At 37.4% G+C, this 22857-nt stretch overlaps 1 protein-coding gene across 6 annotated transcripts in view; it reads right to left on the reverse strand.

The window, feature by feature from the left end:
- USP6NL (USP6 N-terminal like) overlaps nucleotides 1–22857 on the reverse strand; it is a 111656-nt gene that overhangs the window by 21779 nt on the left and 67020 nt on the right. For all 6 annotated transcript variants that reach the window (XM_062580677.1, XM_062580686.1, XM_062580661.1 and 3 more), the window contains 5 exons: nucleotides 18637–18717; nucleotides 10830–10937; nucleotides 7773–7882; nucleotides 4980–5028; nucleotides 2966–3086 (listed from right to left, as the gene is read on the reverse strand). In XM_062580677.1, the coding sequence (XP_062436661.1) occupies nucleotides 2966–3086; nucleotides 4980–5028; nucleotides 7773–7882; nucleotides 10830–10937; nucleotides 18637–18717 (469 nt within the window). The remainder of the gene's footprint in view (nucleotides 1–2965; nucleotides 3087–4979; nucleotides 5029–7772; nucleotides 7883–10829; nucleotides 10938–18636; nucleotides 18718–22857) is intronic.

Consider the following 22857-nt stretch of genomic DNA (forward strand, 5'->3'; position numbering starts at 1 on the left):
TCACCTTCCATATTAGGAAATTTCACTAATATAGGCAAGGTGTTGTGTTTTGGGGTTTTTTTTTTGTAAACAGTGGATGACTACTTCACAGCTAATCAGTCATCATTAATAACGTCCTAAGCTGCTTTCTCCATGGAAAGTAGCTCTTTCAATTTCTATATGCCAACTCATTATCTTTAATTTGTAAGATTATAAAAGCCCCAAAGGAAAGAGCTTTCAAAAAGCTAGATCATTTTCAGGGTCAGTTATGTCTATTTTGTCATTTAGAGACTTAATCTCATACATAAAATGTGAAACATTCAAAGGTCAAATTCACCCCTTGAAATCTAGGGGTCTTATAGCAGAGATTAATCTGACTATGTATGTATTTGAGGCATATGTGTTTGCCCCCCAAAAAACATGCTAGGTCTCCAGATCACAGGTAGAGGAGGAAAAAACGGATGAAAAAAACTTTGTCTACAGGGAGGAACTTTTTAACTATCCTGTTCCTATTAGCACCCTTCTTATTTAACTAGTTGGCCCATCTCCATTATTTCCATGTGCAGCCATTCATTTCAGAGAGCAGTCTGATATTGATACAAAATTTTTTCTTCAGGAACATCAGCAATTTAGAATTAAAAGGGTTTAGGCTTTAAAGAGTAGGTAAGCAGTGTCTGAGATTACTTTCCCACAGAAGAACAAGTGCAGTTACATGCGTACAACACAAGTCAATTTTTAAGTTTCCCTTCCACAAACTACAGTGATATTTACAGCAATGCTGCATTGTGCCACAAACTCATTTAAGGTCTATATATTCATAGAATCACAGGAAAGTCCAGGTTAGCAGTGACTTCTGGAGATTATCTGGTACAACCTTCTGTTGAAAGCAGAGTCTTAGATTAGGTTAGTAACATTAAGTAAATAGTCAGTTGGGAAGCAACATTTATTTGCGTTATAATTAAGGTTGTCAGCGTTATCTATAAAAGTAAACTTCCTTAAAGGATGCTTCCAGGCCAGCTTTGACAAGTGCACGAACCACGGCGTGATGGTTCATACGGCCTGTAGGGCCTTACGCGATGCTCAAAGCTCCCTCCTTCCCACTTTCATCATCTGATCGGTATGTGTCCTGTAACTGCGGGTGGGAAGAAGGGAAGGAATGAAGGAGGCAGGTCAGGCTGAAAGGGGGCAGGAAGAAAAAGGGCACTAATTTCTTGGGGAAAAGAATGCACAAAGCATCACGGTTGGAGCAACCTGCTTTCAGATTGAGCACTGATGGTGGTTTAAAGTATTCAGAAGGCAAAATCACAAGAATAAAGAGTAATTTTTTAAAACATTTATTTTAAATTTGTAAAAGAAAATAAATCAAAAAACTAAAAATATGAACCCTACTTCCAGCTATCCAATATTCACCCTAACATCCTATCTAATCCAATAGGGGTATTTTAACTTTTGAATATATTTTGCAATTACTACTGTATTTAGCCATTTCCTACTGTATACAATTTCCACAATAATATATATATATATATAAAAATATATATACATATATGTATGTATGTATGATATATACAGAATATATATCTATAAAAGATTGGGCACTCAATAACAGTGCACTGACACCCATATGTCTACAGGCAGTACATCTGCCCTTCATCAGCTGCCAGTTGAACCTTTTTTTGTTCGCCCCAGCAAGTTCAAATGATAACTATAAAAATAAGCCTTAGAAATTCAACTTCTCCATTAGCTTCACATTCCAATATTATGACTCTTTTTTTATTAAAAAAAAAGGAACATAGACAAAATACTAATACTTAAAATCTGTAGAAAATTTTAAAATCCTGTTTAAGAGTGTATGGCATCTCAAAAAAGCAGTTATGGATATATGCGGTGCTCCACATATCAGAATCTGATCAACAGATTTTGAATATAACAATAAGTTGATTTAGACTCACTCCCCAAAACATCTAAAATTTTCCACAATCTTTGGGGAGCTCAACATTCTACGTACTTGTATTTTTGTAGTTGCTGATTACCAACAAATCTATGAATACAGATTTTTGTAAGATTCTCTTCAACAATCTGCATTATCATTTTGTAAAGCTCCAAGAAGATCTCTGACTCTTGATGAATTAAAATCTCATTTATGATACTTACCCTCCTGTCAGATATAACTGTTTTGTCAAAAACTTGATAGCTTTGAGGAAGTACAAGCAGAAAAATAACCAACTATCATACTGTGCTGGGGACAGAGAAATGTCCAGAAAGACTCCAGGGAAAGGAGCTATCATAGTATGAAAAAGTCTGAAGCAAGGAAAAAGAGACAGAATTTGTTGAAAATTTGCTGAAAAGCATTAGAATTCAAGTAAACTCTAGATAATATTTACTTTTTCAGGCTTTAGCCTGAGAAGAACTACAGCTTTTCTGAATCACCACGTCATTAACATCTGCAGAAGATATCCCTATGGGCATGGAATATGCATAGATCACACCAAATTTAAAATGGAAAGAGAGAACAACCAATAATATAAAAGTAACAAGACTGTGAGAGAAGGAAATTCTGTCCGAGGCAGAGATACATCTAAGAAACTCAAGGCTAATGCCTCGATATGATGTTAATTGTTTACTCTGGACTCCTTTCCTGCCAAAGGATAGCACTGCCACAGCATTATTTAACACATTCTGCATTAGGTTTCCACTTGCTATAGAGATGTCTACATAAGCAGCATTCAACTAGTTATATATGACAGATGAAGAAGAAAGGAAATATGTGATTTGCGTTAAGAGCTATTTGAAAACAGCTACTTACAATTTTGGTTAAGTTCCAGTAACATCCAATGGCCCCCACTATAAATGGAAATTATAAAGCTCCTATTGAGCTAATTTTGGACATACACACAGAACAGTGTAATCCTGTTTTCAAATAATTTAAAATTTAAATAGGGCAGGTTGAAACCTAACATATACTAAGTGAACTGAAGTTCCATACCATGCATAGCATGCTTCGGGCTCGAGAGAAGTTTCACCAAGGCCCAGAAGGCATCTTCTTCATTCATGTACATAAGGAGCAAAGCTGTGATCTGGCTCATTCCCTGACAGTATCCAACTTCCTAGAAATTAGACAAAGAAAATATTAAAATGCTGAGAAGAAAAACCTTACACCCACAAGCTGTTAGTTTTTTTCTGGGAAAGAGGCGGCCTGTCTTGATAGCATAAGCTCTCTAATTATGACACCATTGGACACATCTTTCAAAATTTTTAAATATTTATAGAACAGATGATGCACCATCCTCCAACTGAAAAGCAAACTGGAAGTTTTGATTGCTCATTGCAGCTCTCTACTGATACACATCACCTTTGTTCATACAAATAATGTCAAATGATTATATCATCTCACTCTCAAAAAGGTCACATTTTTCCCACTTAGTTTCAGTTTATTATTTTCTTACCGTTTGGACACCATCTATTAAGCATGGGAGTTTTCAACAGAACGACTTCTAACAATGAACCTGCCCAAGGACAGCACCACATAGCATGCAGATGTAACAAGGTAGGGAAAAAAAAAATCTCATGTTCCCAACTTCTGTGCCTTCTCTGCATTAATTTTGACTCTTACAGTAGGAATCAACCGTTACTATCATTCAACCGCTCAGAGAACCTCACTGATGAAATACTCAAGGAGAATGAACTAATTGTTGAGTGAAGTTTTCAGATTTTAAAGTTCTTAGCAAAACTGTACTCTAGAAATAAAACCACTGCATAAGAACTGTGATGCATTAAGAAAAAGAATGTAATAGCATAAATGCTAAAATAACTAACTCCCTTCAATCTTCCCATCACCAGTTGACTCTAAACAGTATTTTTCATGCAATTTGAAGTTATTAGTTAATCCAGACAATGTATTACAGAATACAGATAAAGGAAGTTCCTCCTTCTAGAGTTTTTTCCTCAATATGTCTCAAGACAGCTTACAACAAGAACAAAAAAGCCAGACAACATATTAAGTGAAAGAAAACATATTCCAGCATTAAAAAATAGAAGTATAAGCTCTCTCATGGGCCAAACAATTGTGAGGAGGCAGAAACTGAAACAGGAAAGAAATTTCAGCTGCATTTTCCAGAATGCTGAAAATGAAGCAAAGTGGTATCTGATTTTGAGTAATTACTTAGCCCTCAAATCCATAAATGGTTCACCCTCCCTTCTTTACCTTCACATATTTTTACACTGAATTCTATAGAGCTGCTGATGAATGCAAAATGAAAGATGTACAAATATTATTTATTTGTGGGCAAAATAAGTGAGAGGATAGTGTTTAAAAAAACAGAAGAAACAGAAAAGCTATCTTGTCCCCATTTAGCTCTTTTTAGCAAGCAGCCAACAGACAAATTGCAAAAGCTTCTAACCCCTAAGATGAAGTCTAGAAACTCCATTTCAAAAAATCTTCATTCAGGACTGTATCCGAGACCAAGTTTATACTGGAATACACTTAAATACATACCCATGAGCATTCCTAAATGAGGGCTTAAGTAAAGAAGACGCAACTTTAAAAAAACATTTTCCATTTGTTAAAACCCTCCAGGTTATGCAATATGTCCTTTTAACTTCAATGTGCATCTTTCTGCTGCATGTTTTTTCCCTCCATCATACAAATGATCTTAGTGGGGGCATATAATAAAGAGGGAAAAACATCAGCAGTGTAAAACTCAAGCACAGCACAAATTCATTATTCTCATTAGACACTATACTTAGTTTCAGTTGAACTGTATGCACAATTCAGCCTGTCCAATAAAATTAGATACTTATAAACAAGATGCTTTGTTTTATTTATTTACTTATTTTTTAAACTTTGGTGGTTCAAAACATGACAATAGCAAACCATTTGTTTCTCTGTACCTCAAAAGGTCTACAAAGAGAGTTTTGGGGGAGAAAGGACACAGAATTGCAAAGTCATCTTACAGCATGTTCAGAGAAAACATTTTTCAGTAAAAAAGTACATAACTTACCGTATTATACATGGAATATGCTGCTAAAACATGGAATAACGATTGTTGCCTGGAGAAATAATAGTAGAAAAAGAGTATAATATAATGTATGTATAGATAGATAGATTTTTTTTTTTTTTAATCAGAAAAGCATAAAAGTCCCGAGGTACGTTTTGGAAAACTATTTCCCCAATTTAACTCAACTAGCATTAAGTAGGAAAAACATTTTTTGTTGATGTTGTGCTTCTGAGTTCAAATTGACTTATGACATTTTGCACTTTCCTGACATTTTGCATGTTGAAAGGATTCAAAAACCACCACTTAGAATACTGTGAGAAGGCAATGGTGATAGACCACTATTCTTAGAGATAAAAAAAACAAAAGACAAATAGGATAGGCCACATTTCAAACCGATTAATTTGGAGTGAAAAGCTCTGAGCACGGCAGACCTGCTGCCCGAGTTTGTAGAACACTAGTAGTTATTAATTTCAAAGAGAGATGTAGAAGAGTTAACATAGAAAAGCATCCTCCAAGGTGTCTTAATCTGAGCATCCAAATTAAAGTCTGCTTTTAATCCCCCAAGTGACTGCTACTGTCAATCTGAAGAGAAGCAATATCAACCCTGACTCTCTGTCCTATGCTCAGTCCTTCAGAACATACTGACCGCTACGTACTTCAGAGTTATTAGACTTAAGCAGCTATAAAGATTTAACGAGTATAGATCCTTTGCTTTCTGTAAAAAGAGTCTACTTCATCTTATACGAATCCTAAATTGTGAGGGCAGTAGGACTAATGTAAAAACTCTGCTCTCCCCAGGCCAGGACACCTAAGTAATGACAATTATACGCTCTGAGAGCTCTCATAATGAATTTTTAAACTCACAGCTTTGTGGTCTGATGGGAGAGAGAATTTGGAGACGTGAACGCTAGTTTGGACCACAGCTTAAACTGCTAAATTTTGACTGCTGAGTTTTGCATACTGTCCCTTGTGTCTCATGAAATTCCCCCCTATCTATCACTAATCCACGTGCACAGAGCTAGTAGCAGATTAAAAATAAAGCATAAGCAAAAAGCTGCATATTTTCTGTTGGGAAGAGGATGCATCCATGGAGAATTTTACTGAAAAGTCTATATTATGGCATTTTCCTCTATATTTTTGCAGAAACTGGAGTTTAATCATCCTTCAGAAACTAAGGTGTAACGTGAAGTACAGTATGTTAAGCTTGAGTCTTATTTTACAAAGACAAATTGAGACACAAGTATAAGGTCCGAACAGCACACACAGGAATGTGCTATATCATCCGACAGGGGAATGTTGACCATGTGAAACTAATAGTGCAATCTCATTCACATCAAGCTTTATAAAGTAATGGCAATGTTAGTACTATTCACACTCTGTGATACCTCTGAAGACCTAGAAAAGGATGAGCCTTGAAAAGCATAGTCTGCTGTAAAGTCAAACAAGTTATTGATTATCTTGTGGGACAAAACTAATGAGACTTTATTTCACTGATATACGACATGACTTCTGAATTTTCATCAAGGCATCACTGGAAATGCTCAGTACATGTGCAATAATTCCAATAATTATTCCAAGGGCAAAACTGCTTTACGCAGCCTCACGTGGAGTCTGTGGGCGTGCTTACACCACAGCTACAGGGACCGGAGCTGGTGCTGCCTGTGTGAACATCAAGCTGGTGAGGGTGGTGAGCTTCAGCTAAACATGTGCAAAAATGTGTGCAACACGTGCAGAAAAATATGACTGAGGCACTCGTACATGCTGCTGAGAGGCAACACATATCAGCTCAGGTACAGCACTGCACAAATATACCTAAATTCAGTGGCTGCACAGAATTTTGGCATATAGCACTCTTGGCTTAGACATTTCTGTTTTGCACTCCATCCTGTGTTGCAGGCATCACATAAATTCCCCGTACTTATAATTTGTTTGCAAACTTCCTGGAAGAATGATATAAGAAAATGTTTGTTTTATTATCACATTAAAGTCCATAGCTCTTTGAGTATAGCTTTTTGAAAATAGTAGACTACAGTAGAGTCTGCCTTGGAAAGAAAAGGAGATTAAAAACTGAATTAATACACTCAAAGAAGGAAAAGAAACACCCTATTCATCTCAGCAGGGTGCTGATGCTGCAAGCTAGCAACAACGTGGATGTTTACATTGCCATTTATTTCACTATGAAGCATTTTTAAAGATGATAGCTGCCTAATATTCCTCATGCAATGACAGTAAAAAATAGTATTTTGAAGAAAATCTAAACACATTATGGCTTACGTATGTAAATAAGTGCTCCCATCTAAAAATACTGCTCTATCTAGTTCCTATTTAGAAACTAGGAAAGAAGGAATATAAAACCCAAAGGAAGGCTAATACTTCTTACCTTCCCAGGTATTTCAGAGATGTAAGAAAAGTTATTGTTTTTAAAAATAAACAATTAAATACAGAAATCATGTAATTAATCTCAATTAATTAATTAACTTGGCATTTCCATGCTTTTGTTGTATTTACAGTATCTGAGACTTTGTTGGCTTTAATATGTAATAAATAAAAAGAGGAGAACACTTTAGAAATGTTTTTCTTTATAACGCTGCTGACTACCATATAGTAAGGGAAAACCAGCTGGTTGGAAATGAACATCTGGTTTTGCAGTAATAAACATAATTACAGAATTACACATAGGCAGTTTTGCTTTGAAAATTTGAAGCACACACTCAATACTTTTGGACAGATCAAGGAAGTCTAAAGTAGTCAGAAGCCAACTAAGATAAACAAATAAAAAAAAAAACTTTTACTTACTTAACACCGTATCTGTCTCTAAACATGATATGATCTCTATACGTTCGATTTACATCGAGATCAATTTGTCTAATATCTGGCGAAGACCCTCGTGCTTCACATTTCAATTTCTAGGAAAACAGTAAAGAACAGAAATTAAGTTCACAATTACAAGCCCTAAAATAGAAGAAACCTACCTGACTTTATACTTAAGACTAAAGCATCTGCCATGTCATGATTTAGAAGGGCAACTAACAAAACAACAACTTTAATTTCCAAGATGTGTGCATACAGACACAAACGCTGCAGAATCAGGCATGCATTCACACAGTATAAATGTTAAAAACTAACCCCATAGGACATTTTTGTGTCACACCATTCACTACCGATATTCAAGGCTTCATTTCAGCATTTCAAATTTTTAATTGTCATTACTCAGGCAGGCACGTGACAACAAGAAGATAAAAGTGGAATTTAGCTACTCAGGAGCAAGAATCTAGAGATGCAAGTGCTCCAGACTGGACTTCTAACAAATGATTAATGTGGCTTTTGCTGCCTGGCTGCCTTGTTTTTCCTAAGCTGCTTACTTCACTGCTCTTTTCTTTTGTAGTTTTGTATTTTTTCCTAAGCCTAGATAATAACAGGACATTTCCCCAGTCACTTTCTCTGACTTTCTGGTCAAATCCAATTCAGTGGTGGGATTTTATCGCTTTCTAAAAGTTGTGTAATTAAATCTAATTTTGCCATTGAATGCTTCAGAAAAAACCCTGCATAGGCAGGACTGCCGCCTTATTCTTTTTACACTTAAAATAATTTTCCCTTCACATTCAAACATTTATTCTCATTTCTTTTTCTAAACGTTGAATTTGCAAGGCATTCTCAGTGAGGTACAACATGGTATTTTCAAAACAGCACATCTGAGTAGACATCATTAGAGAATACCATACAATCAAAAGGCTCTGCAGGACCTGGTTTCAAGAAAACAAAAAGATTCAAAGACAAAAATAAAAAAAACAAAAGGGACATACAGGGAACAACAAAGTCTGGTAAGCACAACCAGCAGCTTCGGGCACATCTGGAATTACCTGCAGAGCAATGACCCAACCGGCAGCAGCCTTTAAGCAGCGTAACGCCAGCCGCAATCTCTGCTTCGTGCACTTTTCAGTACAATTTAAAGTCCTCGCACACAGACCGGTTTGTACCGCAGACAGGCAGAAAAGAGGAAGGGATCAAAACCTGACAGCTTTAAGGTGCCATAAGGACCCAGCGCCTCTGAACTGTTTTACACAGGAAGAGAAGCACCCTAAATCCTTGCCACGATGTGGAAAAAAATGACTAGGGAAAATGAGCCACCAGTGCTGGGGAAGGGAACAGAGAGCCCCTGCACCAGAAGGGAGAGAAGATTAAGAACCAGTTAGGCAACTGCCCTGCATAGAGATCTGCAAGAGGCTCTTGACACATACAGTGAGTTTGACCTAGAGCAAAAGCACATATCTTTCCTATAAGATGTACAATTTGTAACTGAGATTCATAACTAGGGTATTAAAACTAGGGGTTTTAATACCTCTTCGGGAAATGGGGAAAACTGAGAGCAGTTAAATGAGCTTATTGCAAATAAACAAGCTAGGATAATGATGGACAAAACTCCTTCTACTTCTGTATTTGTACTACAAAGACTTTTTTTTTTCTTTGCATTGAGCACTAGATGGCATTAATAATCTTTGAAGATGAATTCACGTATTTTTAAAGGCTTGTAGTTTTACTCGGTATTCTTTCCCACAGCTACATTATTCAGCGTGAACTCCATTTTATGCCTTTTGGATCTGCCTCTAGTCTTACTTATGAAGTTAGACAAAATATAAGTCAGAAGGAGCAGCCTGTCAGACTAAAGAGTGATAAATAATTCAAGAGGAAGATCACAGAGACAAAAAAATTTAGATAACATCACTGCCAACATCCATCTTCTTTCACGACTGTACAAGCTCCCTTGCCTACTCAGGCCCAAAGTCTCAGCTCCTAAAAAATGCCACTAAAAATGTCAAAATCAAACCAGCAAAGCATTTCTTTGAAAACTCTGGGCATTATTTCTTAAAAACCAGTGAGCATCAAAATTCCAGTGGGGAAAAATGCAGACACTCCACAATATTAAATTACCTTTCTGTTACCAAAATCCTCTCCCCGTTATTCCTTAGCACAGAAGAGGAGGGAAAAAAAAATCAAAAATTTAAAGGATCTAATTCCTCTTCTACCTAACCTATTCGTCTGCACATGAACCTTATTCTACATTTACAGATCTTAAGTGGAGCTCTGACAGCAGTCAGCTCTATTGACACCCACAGAAGCACTAGAGTTAGTGGGGAAAAAGTTAAAGGAACATAAAGAAACAGAATAATTCAGAGGGGGATTTACTGCTCAGGGCATTGCAGGTGCAGGGAGGATACGCATAAAAATTTTCTTCATATTTTAAGTAGGAGATCTACTTAAGTGGTCAATTTAGGCCTGTAACACTTTGCAGAGTTATTATCCCATGACCAGTTACACCTCTGAGAATACTATAAAATAAATAGACAGCATTTTGGCATTTTGTAATGAATATCTAAGTTGCTTTTGGAGATGAGATGCCAGCTTGTTCCAGCAGGGCCATCCTGGCTTTTACAAGATTATCAAGGCATCAATCCCCCCAAAAAAATACTAGAACTCCTCTTACTGATATTCAGCTAACATGGTGCTTCCTTAACAGAAATTTCTCAGAGAGTTGTAGTCTCAGAGGTTCCTGTCTTCTGGCCGGGAGAGGGCTTTGTCTTCACTTTTAAGAGGGCTTTTGCAAGGATTTGAGTGGTGGGAGAAGAAATAGAAAAAAAAAGATGAAGTTAACTAAACAAATTACAGACTGAAAAATAAGCTGGTAAAGTACCTTCCAAGCCATGGCCTTTCTTCTAGCTAAAAAATAAATAGTCAAGTTAAATGCAATTTCTAATTCTTTTTAACACCATATAACAACAAAAGCTTAATAAAAGCTACAGTCTTGGTATCTGAAATTCTTAATTTTACTATTAAATGGAAATTCTGCAAACTTACATTATAAAGGTCTTTTGTTTCTTCTTTCGTTTTAGGAACATCAAGTAGTAAAGACCAGACTTGCCCTCTGAACTGCAGTGGGATGCCTTTATAAATTCTCCTATGAAACTGTAAAAAGGAGAGAAAAGAAAAAGGTAATTGCAGTACAAGCTACGAAGTTCTGAACTAAAGGAACAGTGACCTACAACGTGCTGAAGAGAAAAAGGCAATTATTTGAGTTGTCCTAGCAGGACAGCCTATCAGAATTATCATCTCTGCCCCATAACACTTGTTCTACAAACAGAGGAAAGAGGGCTTTGAACGTGATGCTTTATGCTTACCAAATAAACCCCCCAAAACAGCAAAGTTCCAGACCAAGCCACAGAGAGCTCACTGTAACTACGAACTATACACGGGGATGCTAAAAGACAATCAGTAATATCTCACAAGCTTTGGAGCTTAACAGCAACAGCAATAACAAAAAAATCGAATTCTTGTAAAACCACAACTGTGCTAAAGTGCATGTACACAGACCACTGATGTGCGAGATCACCACAAATAAGGAAATGCCATGTCCCAGGCTAACAGATTTCAGAACGTATTTCTGAACTAAATAATTGAATATTTTCCTACATGCACATTAGGACATATCTGTATAAAAACAATTCTTAAAATATCTTATAGTTACAGTTTCTAAGACTACCAAATAACCAAACACCACCGCAGGTAATTTTTAGCTGTGAAACAGAAAATTAAATTCCCTATTCATGATACATTGTATTCTGACACACAAATCTGGTGTTAGAAATGGGCCAGAAGGGGACAACTCAGGACTTGTGCCTAACTGTGTGGACTAGTTGTGCTTCTGTCTGCACATGTGAGTACTGCCTCTGACATGTCACTGCTCTTGTCCTCTGATTCAGTGGTTCAGTTTTCATCGGGCTTACTTGAAAAGATGAATAAACAAACAAATCACAACAATAAACAAACACAACCGTCATCTTCCTTAATTCTTTTCCAATTTGTATCTCTATGCTGCAGCATCTAGGAGCATGTAGACCACCTAAACACATAAAGGTAGACCAGCTGCCTGAGTCGTGGCTTTAGGCTGCCAGGAGAGATTTGAGGCAAGCAAAACCTCAGGTCAACCAACCATAGCACAAAAGTTCGGAAGACATGACTAAGAAAGGGAAAAGCAGAGAATTCTAACAAAGAAAGAGAACCTTTCCAAAGCTGTTTTTAACCATTATTTTAATAATGGCACAGAGAGTTCATTGGATAGATCATTTCTCCAGTTTTGGAAAATTAATGAACACTCCACAACAGTATAAACCTCACATTGTTTCTAATGTATCTTCGAAGGTGTCTTCAAAGCCAGAAAAACATCCTATCTGGATTTTAGAACGTGTGACCTTTACTCAAGTACTTTGATGATTCCTTAAGCGAAATACAACATAGAGAAGCACAGAAACAAAGGCTGTAGAAGAATCATAATAATTTTTCTGTCTTCTTTTCAAGCTAAAATTTTAAATTCATTTAAGACGCTACAGCAACCCTGGAGGCTGTAATGCTGTTTAGCCACAGAACGACAATATTCTGAGCTACTGCCTGCTTAAGAAAACTTTGCTGCCTTTGATACTATTAAGATTGCTCAAGTACTAAAGCTTCAGCAGTTTTACTATGTACATAGTTCTTTCAGTATAGTTTTCTCCTGTTAAGGAATGCCATAAAGCGCCCTTCTATAGACATATATCCAGACTTCAGCTCCTGTAGGGAATATCAGTCTTTAACCCAAATATACCAATAACTGCTTGTGAAGGAGATAATTCTCTTTTCAAAGTCATGCAACACCAGTTGCCACAGTGTCATTCTGCAAAGAGATTATGTCTCCTGGAAACTAAAACGAGCCAAATTTTTCCAAACCTTAGCTGGTAACCAGAGAGAGAAGCCCTAATCGATTATAGGTCTCCCATGGCATTTAATTGTATTCTTCAGATTCACAGTACAGCAATAGTGTATCCCGATAACAAGCCTGCAGTTATTACAAGACGTTGCAAGATCCTGGCTAGAGTCAGCAGAACACTAAATTAAGGACTTTCACTGTCTAACAACTATATAGGAGATAAATGCATCTCAAGAACAAAGTCTTCCATGGCACAGACTATCACACAAACAACAACAACATGGAAAAACAAATATGAATAATTTTTATACAATGAAAAATGATGTGGCTGCACTGCCTTGGGGAAGGAGGGGGACGCATCTGAGCAAAAAACACTTCTGAGAAACATTCAGTTACCAAATAGTAAAGAAACATAGAAATGAGCAAAAGAAATATTAGCTAATTGAATTTCTTTACTCTAAGTACCATACTACAGCTCTTGGCTGTCTTACTTCCACTATAACATACAATTGAAATTGTATTTTGGAAATGTCTGGGTTGTGTCTATACACTTTATTGCAATGAGTCAATCTTCAACAAAATCTTTAAAATCAAGGCTTTGTTAAGATACTAGCTCAAAAACAAAACACAAATTCATAAATTCGTAATCCAAACATTTACTGTATAAAAAACATACATCATTTAGAGACTGGTGTTATGCTATCTGGGATGTTTCCATCAACATAGGACATAGTCCAAAAAGGCATCCTTGGTATGTATAATTACATAACACATTTAAAATACAGGTTTAAGCTCTGTATCACATCTAGCACATGCTGCTAAGCAGATCTTCAGCTAAGGATAGGGGTCACAAACCCTTGCTATTATTACTAAAGTTATTGATTTTGAAGATATGACAAACACATACTAGATGAAGATGTGCCCTTCTACAAATTCAGAAGGAGCTACTCACTCAAAAAGAAATTGGGACGTGCAAATTGGACCACAAGATTCTATATGGAACGAATTTTAAAAGCCTACAAAGCAAAAAAAACCCACCAGATTGGTAATATTCCAAATTATTATTTAAGCTGACAACTAATATTTAAGTCCATCCCAGCATCAGTGTGGCACATGACCTCCCCTTACCAATCTCTCAAGTCCAACTGGTTCACGGCCAAGAAACGAGACCACTGTCGCGTAGCCCCAGTCTGAAGGGTGGGCACTGCTATTCTAGCTACTGCAAGATGCAAAACTGGCTTTCTTGAAAGCAAAGTTTTCTGTTACGTCAAAAACTGTACACAAGCAGGAGTCTGCCACCTCAGAAAGAACTAAAATCTGAAAAAAAAAAATCTTTTCTACAAGAATGTATTTTTATAAGGAAAAGAAAGTATATTTATAAAGGCTGCTGCATTTTGAGGTGCTTCACCTTCTGTGAATTGCCTAAGATGAAGAGAACGTGCAAATACAAGAGTTGTTCAACAAACTCATTCCAAAAAATCTCAGCAGTGTGAAGAGGGTTCGTCATTAAGGCTCTGTGCTCAGAGTCCAAACTAAGCACGGACTTAGCTATTACGTCCTCTGTGCATGCCAGAACAGCTGGCAACCACCAGGTACCCTGATGGCTTTCCTTCTTCCTTCCCCCTCTCAACTTAGGCAACTTCAATTAGAGAAATAGGAGGATGACAGTGAATGACAGAAATACTTTGTTGGAAATACTCTAGTGGGAATATAATATATAACAGTTTTATACAATGGTGTCTGTAAGAGCTGCGACTGCTCTACTGAAAAGATATCGCAATAACAACATTGGAATCACGGGGTTTTACACGTGTCTATAGAGCTGCATTGGAGTTGATTTTCATTATGGCATCTTTCATTATTTATAAATCGTTACACAGTTCTGATAAACTGTCACAGTCTCAAGTCATGATCAGACGACTGTTCAGCTGCTCTCCAGTTCCTCGCAATCACACACACTCGCAGAGCCTTTTGCTTGTTTAAGCAAAAAAACTTCTAACGGGAAAACAGCAAAACCCCATCTCTCTCGGGGGTATTTTTCTGTAACAAAAATTAAGAGAAGATGTAAGCTGAAGCACACTCATCTCCTACAATGTATCTACTTTCACTCAACCTTTTCTTTGAAAGAAAAAAAAAAAGAAAGAAAAATGAGAACTGTAACATCCTTGACCAATAATTTGCCTTTCACATTTTGTGACCTCTAGAGTATCTCTAAAAATCATTCAGATTTCGCTGAGGCTACAAGTGGTTCCATCCCTCGCACACAGAATCACACGTGTGATTACTGTTTTGGTGTTAATTCTCCTTGAAAAGTTGAGGAGAAAATAATTCAGGCAACAGTCCACATGCAGTTGTGTCAAATAGGATTTTAAAAAATTGTATTTTACAAATTAGGTATGTGACAGTTTTCAATAAATGTAATCAAATATACTGATTCATTTACTGTATATGCACAGTGTGAACACATTTCCTCAAGCCAAAACTGAGCCATCAGTTTTGGAAATTATAATTAGTAGTGATCTATAACTCTCTGGATTTATAGGATCTTTAACTCTACAATGTTATTACTCTTGCTGTGTTCCCTTCTGCGCTCTTGCTAAACGCTGCTGATTTCCAGAGCAGTGGGACTGCACAGAAGCCACGCGACTGTCAGCTGGGGCAAATCCTCTAAAATACAGGCTGTACATTTTTTTTTAGCAGTCTGCTCCCCCAGCATTAACTACTTCATCCAACCAAGTGAACGCAGAAAGTAAGAGGTAGAAATAGTTCTTACAACCTATCCCTGCCTACTGCATCTGCACTTCAGAAAAGTTGGGTTGAGAAGCTGGTGCTGCCAGCACTTCGAGACAAAAACTCTTTATTTGTGAGTTTTGTACTCACCAACATCACCAGGCTCTCCACAAAGAACAGTGAAAAATACTGTCTCGTTTTCCACTGGGAAGAGGAAGGGGCCAATGCCTTACTCTCTATGTTCTGGTTCATTTGTCACATAAAATGCAAGAAAGAACAGGGAAAACAAGAGTGTTTCTAAAGTCTGAGAGCTCTACTAGAGTTCAAAAATGAGTAAAGACTTTTCCTAGCCTCCAGCAAAGTTTATCCTGTTTATGAACATGTGGAATTATTTCTGCAACTATTTATATTTTGCTCTAAAATTTGTTTGCATTATCTGAAGCTCCTTCTGCTCTGATGATCTGCTATAAATTGTGCACTTGGTGAACTGAGGACGATTCTGTTTAAGTCAGCGTATAATGGGCTGATGTGCCTGACCAGTGGGGAGGAAGACCTTTGCTCTTTAAGCAACGCAGAGCTATTGTGTTACCTGCAGGGTCCTATGTGATAATACTCTTTCCAACTAAGTAGCTGTTACACAGTTGTTTGATCATCCCTTTGGTATGGGAAGATAAGAGATCCTCAGATCAGTCCATCACCACAATAAGAAACACAGCCAGAAGTGTTATGATCTCCATCTTCTACTTTCATAAAAGATGACTGGACAAAGAAGGACTATCAGAAAAACTTGGCTAATAAATTATTATTTTTCCATACATTCACGTAACATCCTCCTAGATAAGTTCAGGAAGTGTGGGTTAGACTAGTGGACTGTGAGGTGGATTGAGAACGGGCTGAAAGGCAGAGCTCAGAGGGTCGTCATAAGTGGCGTGGAGTCTAGTTGGAGGCCTGCAGCCAGCAGTGTCCCCCAGGGCTCAGTACTGGGTCCCATCCTGTTCAACTTCTTCATCAGTGACCTGGATGAGGGGACAGAGTGCCTCCTCAGCAAGTTTGCTGATGATCCCAAGCTGGGAGGAGTGGCTGACACACCTGAGGGCTGTGCTGCCATTTAGAGAGACTTGGACAGGCTGGAGAGCTGAGCGGAGAGGAACCTCCTGAGGTTCAACAAGGGCAAGTGCAGAGTCCTGCACCTAGGGAGAAATAACCCTAGGCACCAGTACAAACCGGGGGCTGACCTTCTGGAGAGCAGCTCTGCAGAGAAAGACCTGGGAGTGCTGGTGGATGACAAGTTGACCATGAGCCAGCAATGTGCCCTTGTGGCCAAGAAAGCCAATGGTCTCCTGGGATGCATCAGGAAGAGTGTTGCCAGCAGGTTGAGGGAGGTGATCCTGCCCCTCTACTCAGCCCTGGGGAGGCCTCGTCTCGAGTCCTGTGTCCAGTTCTGGGCTCCCCACCACAAGAGAGACATGGAGCTACTGGAGAGAGTCCAGCGGAGGGCTACGAAGATGATCCGAGGGCTGGAGCCTATGAGGAAGGGCTGCGAGAGTTGGGCCTCTTCAGCCTGGGGAAGAGAAGACTGAGGGGGGATCTGATCAATGTATACAAGTACCTGAAGGGAGGGTGTCAAGGGGACGGGGCCAAACTCTTTTCAGTTGTCCCGTGTGACAGGACAAGAGGCAATGGGCAGAAATTGAAGCACAGGAAGTTCTGCCTGACCATGATGGGGAATTTCTTCCCTGTGAGAGTGACGGAGCACTGGACCAGGTTGCCCAGAGAGGTTGTGGAGTCTCCTTCTCTGTAGATCTTCAAGGCCCGCCTGGATGCAACCCTGTCTACCATGCTCTAGGTGACCCTGCTGAGCAGGGAGGTTGGACTAGATGATCTCCAGAGGTCCCTTCCAACCTTACTGATTCTATGATTCTATATTTAAAAAACACTAATTCACTAGTTTCTCAAAAACACCTAGAAAAACAACCACCACCATGTTTAGTATTTTTAACAAAAGCAAAGTGCAAAACATGGTTAAAGTCTCTATGACTTCCAAGAGATGTCGTAGCACTCCAAAGTACTTTAAATAGCTGCCAATATATTTCAGGGATGAACAGAGTTAAACAGTTCTTCCCTACTGATTCAAAAAAAGAAGCCCATCCTATCAAGATAGGAAGCATCTTATTCAAAAGTAGATCCCATTCACATCAACAAAAATTTCACGTCTCTGAAGATTATGAATGCTGCACGGAACATTATTCACAGCATAACAGAACGATTCTAGGGAGAGGAGGAGGGAAAAAAAAAGAAAAAAGGAAAAAACAACCAGAAAAGACTTCCCATACTTTTTACTTGAAAACTTGCTCATTGTAATTCTCCTTTTAACAAATCAACCATGTATCTTGAAGCATCCCAAAATATCATGCTTGCCAGCACAGATAATTTCAACATCAAACTACATGCCCCATTTTATGACTAATCAGTTTCCTTGGACAGTTATTTAAGGCAGTTTTCACTGAACCATGGCTGCAAGCTCTCCTAGGCAGTTCAGTAAACCTGGAGGGGTAAATAATAAAAATAATAAAAAATTAAAAAAAGACCCACAGACAAGAACCATAATAAAGAATTCACGGATCTTAGTAAGACGCCGCTTGTGCCTCAAAAAGGTAACTTTAAATTTAAATATGAATTACTGCAACATCCAGCATACAAATGAAAAGTAAAGTTAAAATTAAAACTTTGGAAATGGATTTATGATTCCTGAAGAATTCAAGCACTCTCAATTAACGGTGTCCTCTCTTCCCAAATTTAGAAAGACTCTTTTTCCCCTCCTCCCTCTTCCTCCCCTTCTCAACATAGGAATCAAATACAATTTTGCTTCCAGGTACAGCACTTCATCAGTGCCACTATTTGCTCTGCAGACATGAACACTGTATGCAGTGTGGTCCTAGCACCAAACCCACCATGCAGGTACAGCACAGTACAACACACAGTAATTACTCCAGACATGTTACCAAGCCTGCTTAGAAATCCCTTGCATTTGAACTTTTTTTTTTTTTTTTTTTAATGTATTATTGCATTGTGGAAGAATAAAAAAGAAGTGTTCTTTCCCTGTGTGCTCATCTGATTAAATAAATAAATTAATAAATACACAAGTTGAATTCAGATTAGTAGTGATAGCTAATGAAAAAGCAAGAATAACTTTACCTTTTCACTATTCTTGTATTTTTCCCAGCTTTTCAGCATCTTAAGCCATTTTGTAGTTCTTTCAATTTCAAGGTGCTTTTGCTGAAAAGAAATTACAAATTTTTTAATCTTTTCAGGCTGAATACATTTAAAATTATTTATTTTAGGTCATTTTTTAAAAAGTATTGAGAAAAATTTTGACACAGCATCCTAAATTTCTGGTCCACTCTGGTCTAAGAAAGCAACAGAGAGTAAACATCATTTAATTTGAACTGCTTTTATAAATACAATTCTTCATATACTGCTGACAATCAGAATTTTTTCATTTGTTTTTTAGTTCACTGTTCTTTAGGAAGCTTTTAGTGCAAGAATTATAGAAGTTTTCTCTCTATACATTTTTGGCAAGTACAAAAAAAGCTTTGACCTTTTCATATTACATACACATTCAGGTAAATAATTTCTGCTGTAAGCTTCTTAAAAGCTGACTCTGAAGTGATGACCTTCCTTACTTCGTCTTGCCTCCAACACAATTTACTTCTTTCCAACAACGCTACAAACTATCCCTCCTAATTAATACATAAAAACCTTTGCTTATGCTAGGCACAAAGCGCATTAACAAAAATGAACGAGAATATTTAAGGTAGTGACTGAGCAAACCAATATACATTGAGTTTAACTACTCACAAGCTTTAAATAAAGCCCAAGCTTTATTACGTGCAAGCCCAAGTACGTGCAAGAGTGACACTGCAATAGTGGAAATGGAAGCACGCTCTGATCTGGACATTAAAAGCTAGAAATCCTTGTTATAATTCTTACTCTGGGTTTGGTATGCTTTCACCTAAAAGACCCTAAGTCTTTGCATCAATGATTTCTTCCAAAGGTAAAGTTCTACATGCTTAAACTCCAGGTTACTGGTGAGGTTGTAATGTGGTGATGCGGTGACAAAAAAAAAGAAAAAAAAAAAAAAAAGAAAAGAAAAAAAACCCCAACCAACCAAAAAAAAAACCTAACTTCTCAAATATGAGCAGTAATACTATATATGAAAGGCCATTTTGCTAAAAAAAAAAAAAAAAAAAAAAAAAAAAAAAAAAAAAAAAAGCTTGCTGTTGGTGCCGTCAACTTCTTGAATTTCAGAACAAAGCAAGCCCACGGAATTAGACTTTTTAGACCCTGGTATTTCCTATCACTTTGGTTCTTCACAGTCAAAAATCCACAATCTGTTGACTCTAATGGTAAAAAGATTCATGATGGGGTATTTTTACAGCCTAGTTTTATAAGTTGTGAAGCAGCTTGGGTCTCTCAGTTAACACTGTAATGTAAACAATTAATTTTTAATCTATTTTATGAAACACTATTTTAACTGCTCCATAATGCTTTGGAGCTTAGGATCAACACTGAAAAAGTTAAAGTAGAAGACTTAAGTCGTGTTGGGTATTGCTTTCTCTTCAAAGCAATGTAAAAAAATATCTTTTTTGTATGATTGTTTGGGTTTTTGTGTGTGTGTGTGTGGGGGGGGAATACAATTTGAAAGCCAGGGCTTAAAAAAAGATAGGAAGGATAGTCTATTTTATATGTTTAGTGACGTAACGATGTAACAACCTAAGAGTTTAATTTCAAAGCTCTGCAGGATACTGAAAACTGATTAATACCTTCATTAACTGTACCAGAAACACTTCGGAAAAATATAAATGAAAACTATTACTTATTATCACAATAGAGCTCTAATTTCACTTCTGTCTTTTATTGCTCATCAGATTCAGGTCAGATGTGTTCTTTCTTGCCTATTAATGGAACAAGATGGGCAAAGGACTTCTTCAGCCCAGCAGCCCAAAGCCTTGCGCTACCAGAAATACAATTTAATGACCATTCAGGTCCACCTCAATCATGATTCTGTCCATGAACTGTACTGGAAACAACCTATTTTGAAACTTACTTTTATTTCAATCTAACTGACCTAAGCCTGATACAAACAAAAGTTGTAAGGGGGAAAAAAAGCCCTTTTACTCTCTCAACTTTACTCTTCATGTTGCAATTGCTCATATTCTTGTTCAGGTTCCATGCTGTGTTTGGTAACTTCTCAACCACTTCCATTCTTTATTTTATTTTTATTTTGAAAACACTTCAGAGATCGTTTAGAAAGGAAACGCAGAAAAAATTCTGCTTTCTAAATTTCATAGATTTCACAAAATTGCTTCTGATTCTCTTCTGCATCCCAAACCTCTTTAAGAATAAGCATTTTTAACATCTTGGAAGCAGATGGTTTTTAGACATAGTTTAGACTGCAGGAATAACATTGCTATCAAGTCAGGAAAGGTCTCTGCCCTCAAAAAGTTACTCAGATAATTGATAAGAAAAATAAAAACCTATCTGCTCCCAGTCTTTTTGTTTGTATGTCTGATCTGCTTTCAAGACTTTCAGTCTTTTGAGCCAGCAGCTCACTTCAATTGTAAGTTTGTTCACGCTTTTAAGTCTTCTGTGTCAATTTATCCCAGTTCTCAAATGATCCTACCGTAGTCAAAATAGCAATTATTTCTGTGTTCAGCTGTTGAAAAGTTTTAGCTGTTTTTTTTTTGTCCGAATTACGCTCGCTTTCATGTCTAACAGGTGTGGCATTGAAAACATGGCTAGATCTGAAGCCGCTCGTTGCGGAGTAGAAGGATGTTGCTTTGCGGATGCCTTTTTCAGGCAAGTTCCATGTAGTAGTCACCAAAAACAAAAAAAAGAAAGAAAGAAAGAAAGAAAATCCATTCATCTGTCTTCTGAGTATTTTACACTTTGAAGCATTTCTGCCACTGAAAATAACAGAATCCCTAACTGAAGCGGAGAAGGTTTCTTAGAAGTCAGTAAATAATTCACTATTGAGAGCAAAAAGCATGAAGTTCAGCTGGCAAGCACCCATCCCCTGCGCAGCGCCTTACCTTCTCGGGGTGCAAGTGCGCCAGAGCCGAGACTTAAAGCAATGCTTTAGCAGAAGCCTCAGACAAAAATGAAAACTCACTGCAAACTATAAAACACTCCCTTCCCCGGGGATTTTATAATCAAGTTAACCAATGACAAAAAAAAGAAGAAAATAAAAATGATTTACAGAAAATTTTACAGCTTTTCAAAAACCGAGTCAGATAGAGACTCCAGATTTCCTGCAGTCAGTTCCCTGCCCACTTTTCTTTTCTAGATGACCTTTCCTCTCTAGTTTTTTCTGAGAAGTGCTGCACAATTCATTTGATCATCATTATGGACATTAAGCAGTCCATAATGTAGGACAATGATTTGTTTTATTTAAGCAGCCAAATGCCCAGCAAGGTAATGAAGCATGAAATTCACTGTGCGTTCAGAGCAATAATTCTTATCCTGAAAATATTATGCATGCAAATACATTCAGAGAAAGTCCAAGTAAAGGTTTAAACTAGAAGGTATATGAAGAACAGAAATTCAAAATGCACACGCATGTACAACCCTTTACATAAGCCACAAACTACAGTAAAATATCACTTGCGAATATATATATTTTTTTTGAATTCGCAGGTAAGGCAGAAAGCAAGCATGAACAGCCCTATCAAATAAGTGATTTTATAAGATATTAAACATAAAGCTTTTAGCGCTAGCCTCTATTAATATAGCACATTAACTCTCCTATGAATGATAGCTTGCAAATTGCAAAGATCCAGACACTGCTGATAAAAGGCAGATCTAAGCCTCACACCAGCAGAGGTCAGGATATCATCAGCAGTATAACGACGAGTCTCATACAGGAGAAATACTGCATGATTATGATAAGAAACTACATTTGCAATTTAACATCAATTCAACAAATACAGTTTCTGTGCTGACATTTTGTCTGCAACAGCATGAATAAAATATTGGACATTGAACCAAGACAGTATTTTCACCCAGTAATTTAAGGCTAAACGACACAGCTACTGTGAATCAGAGCTTCAAAACACATATACCACAATAATTGCAAGCTGTCTAATGCTGATGCTTACAGGCTCACCACCCTGCTGTGTCCTTCTGATTGAAATTAAATTATATGTACACTCAGAACATTATTAAATGTGATGGAACATGGCATAAAAATGCAACAGTTCCAGGCCACATATGCAGAAGCACACCTGAACCAATGCAAAACAAAAGGGACTCTGAAGTTCACTTCTTCCACGAGAAGCAGTCTTTGTAGCCCTGTACCGATCCCTACTGATACCTCTACAGAAGCTCAAAATAATTCACGTTCAGGAACATTGCTCT

Source organism: Rhea pennata, chromosome 1, assembly GCF_028389875.1.
Source record: "Rhea pennata isolate bPtePen1 chromosome 1, bPtePen1.pri, whole genome shotgun sequence".
Taxonomy (NCBI): Eukaryota; Metazoa; Chordata; class Aves; order Rheiformes; family Rheidae; genus Rhea; species Rhea pennata.